Source organism: Zea mays, chromosome 1 (assembly GCF_902167145.1).
Source record: "Zea mays cultivar B73 chromosome 1, Zm-B73-REFERENCE-NAM-5.0, whole genome shotgun sequence".
Classification (NCBI taxonomy): domain Eukaryota; kingdom Viridiplantae; phylum Streptophyta; class Magnoliopsida; order Poales; family Poaceae; genus Zea; species Zea mays.
The window spans coordinates 249,175,445-249,178,083 of record NC_050096.1 but is presented as its reverse complement, the minus strand read 5'-3'; the positions used below and the strand labels follow the sequence as shown (position 1 = coordinate 249,178,083).

Below are 2,639 nucleotides of genomic sequence, written 5' to 3'. Positions count from 1 at the left end.
TAAAACGACCTTGCTCTATAGCGACTCACCATTAATCTCTAATAGCCTCTATAGCGACCCACCATAAGTTGTTAAATTTCTAGACTTTTAGCGATCAACAGACCGTGGCTACAAAAGTATTTAGCGACCAACTATCAGTCTATAACTTTTAGCGACTAACACTTAGTACTAATAAGGGTCGCTAAAACTCAACCGTCGTGTAGTGGTAATAAAGATTATGATATTAGTTTATATACACTGAGTCGTCGTATACGTGAAAGTTGATCATATTATACATACGAGATGTATACTTAAATCCGAGAGTGGGCAACTAATGCAGAACAGAAAACTTATAGCGCGTGCTTTATTTTGGGTCCACCCGGGCCTAAAAATGGAAACCATCAAGGCCAGTTAAGTAGGCCAACTTTTAGGTCGGCTCGATGAAGCAATTCAATTCAGAGTTGTAAGATATACGTAGGAGATAGCTGCTCATCATCAGCATGTAGAACCGGCATGGGACGTGCTCTGCCCTGGCTGGCTGCCATGCAGGCAGGCAGATTAAACTTGACCGAGTAATAACTTCAATTTATTCACCAGAATATAGTATTAGACGTAAAAACGTGTAGCGACAACAACGACCGTAGAAATAGTTAGACACACACAAACACAATGCAGATCGAAGTACACATACGTAGACTACTCAACACAACACCAACACGTACGTGGAACTAGCTAGCTACTCCAGGTGTTATATATATATCATCACGGGCCGACGGCTTCAGTTATTTAACGGCACTGGCTCACCAGCAGTTATCTAACGGCAAGCGACGGACGCAACGCTGAGGTGGTACGAGAAGGAGTTGGAGTACTGGAAGGAGACGGTCTCGCTGGGCTCGAGCGCGCCACCGCCCTTGACGACGCAGTCGTTGAAGCCGACGCGCTGGAACTTGGCCGGGTCGACCAGCTCCGTGGACGCGAAGTCGCCGCAGGAGACGTGGACGTCGTAGACGGTGCACCCCCCGCTGCAGACGTTGATGATGCGCACGGTGTAGGCCGGGATGCCGCTGGGCAGAGGGTTGGCGCTGCTCTGGTACACCGCCACGTCCTCCCCGGAGCACCCGTCCGGCCCCATTCGAGCCGCCGTCGAGATAGCGAGCGGCGCGGGTGTGATGACCTGCATGTCACTACTACTGGTGTCGTTCATGCGCGCCGCCGCCGCCTTCTGCGTGGGCAAAGACAGATGGCGTCCAGAAGCAGCAGCAGCAGCAGCTGGTAAGGTTCACATTAGCCCAGTTAATTAGCCACGACTATATGTATGTATGCAAAGCTGCATATGTGCGTGCATGAATTAATAACACACGTACATACGTATACCTTGGGCTGTCGTTAGGATGAGCAGCAAGCTTGCCACAGTCGCCAGAGCTGCGCGTTCGTCCTCAAAGCGCCGTTGTCCCATGGCCTTGTCGATGGATCGCACCGCCACACCCCAGTCGTCCTCGCACTGTCTCGCGGTTTCACGTACGTCGTCTTCTGCTGGTCGTCGATCGATCTGTGGTTTCAGATCGATCGACTTGCCGTTTTGAACGTGGTACGAGAATGTCCGCCCGTCTCTCAGCCACTATAAATAGAAAGGCTAATAATAGTTTACTACTACTTTATAAAAGGGGGCAGCTTACTTATTTAATGAACAGTTTGCAACTTTGAATTGGTTTGTGTGCAGCACGGCCGGCCTAGCGAAGCTAGCTAGATAGTGCTACTAGAGTACATATGGTTGGTATTGATTCATCTATCATCATCCGACCGATTTTGGCTTCATTGTAGCATGCACTGGCCGTCTGGCCGGTATTTTTCTTATAAGAAAAGGGAAAAATAGAAAATGTTTGGTAAATAATACGTGAATAATATACAAATATTGTCTGCGTCAGAGAAACTGGAGTGGCCTGTACTGTAGTAGTATACCAGGGGACTAGGGTTTAGTACATATATATGTAGCGCTATCAATGTCGTCTGAACTGCCATCTGCACCGGCCATATATGCATGCATCTCATCATCAGTAGTACACACCTATGTAGCTGTACTGCTGCGGCATGCATGCGTTGTGCACGATACACGGGGGACCGATCAAGATTCAACGAGAGCAAACATGCATCCGCGACAAAAGCTCCAGTCCAAGAGTCGTCGTCGTCAGTCGTCACACGCGCGCGCGCATGCATGCATGAGAGTCGAGAAAGCAGCAAGTTGTTTAATTCTAGCAGCTCAGCTCGAGGCTGATGACCATTCAATACTGCTGCAACCGGCCTAGCAGAGATTACGACTACTCTACCAAGCTAGTAGTAGGTCGGTTCTGAGCTGAGACGGCCGGTGGCACGCAGAGTGGTGTCGTGGGGGTTCACTGCATGCATTGTCGTCCATGCATGTAGACATCGTACGTACTTGTCGGCAGATTAACTAGTCATGCATCGGTAACCGGAGCATTGGAACGAAGCTCACAAGACTTTGCTTAAATGTTCCCATCATCCCAATGCCAGCTACTCTAGTATAGTACGTACTATATGCCTAACTAACGACCAATCTTCCACAAAGTCGCACCATTAGGCTATTCACAATGGAGGTTTCATGGGGTGTTTCATGTATTAATTAGCCTGCCACATCAGCTATT

General features: G+C 48.8%; 1 protein-coding gene across 1 annotated transcript; it reads right to left on the bottom strand.

The window, feature by feature from the left end:
* Positions 1-727: 727 nt before the first annotated feature.
* LOC100286355 (TPD1) lies at positions 728-1,630 on the bottom strand. Its single transcript, NM_001159242.2, has 2 exons — positions 1,354-1,630; positions 728-1,248 (listed from the first exon to the last, which is right to left on the bottom strand). The coding sequence occupies exons 1-2, from the start codon at positions 1,433-1,435 to the stop codon at positions 794-796; spliced, it is 537 nt and encodes a 178-aa protein (NP_001152714.1). The 5' UTR covers positions 1,436-1,630; the 3' UTR covers positions 728-793.
* Positions 1,631-2,639: the final 1,009 nt, after the last annotated feature.

Excerpts from the sequence above, each read along its gene's own strand:
- LOC100286355 (NM_001159242.2), bottom strand. The coding sequence starts at position 1,435 with ATGGGACAACGGCGCTTTGAGGACGAACGCGCAGCTCTGGCGACTGTG. Across the intron at positions 1,249-1,353 it reads CATCCTAACGACAGCCCAAG|CTGCTGCTGCTGCTGCTTCT; the intron begins GTATACGTATGT and ends GAACCTTACCAG.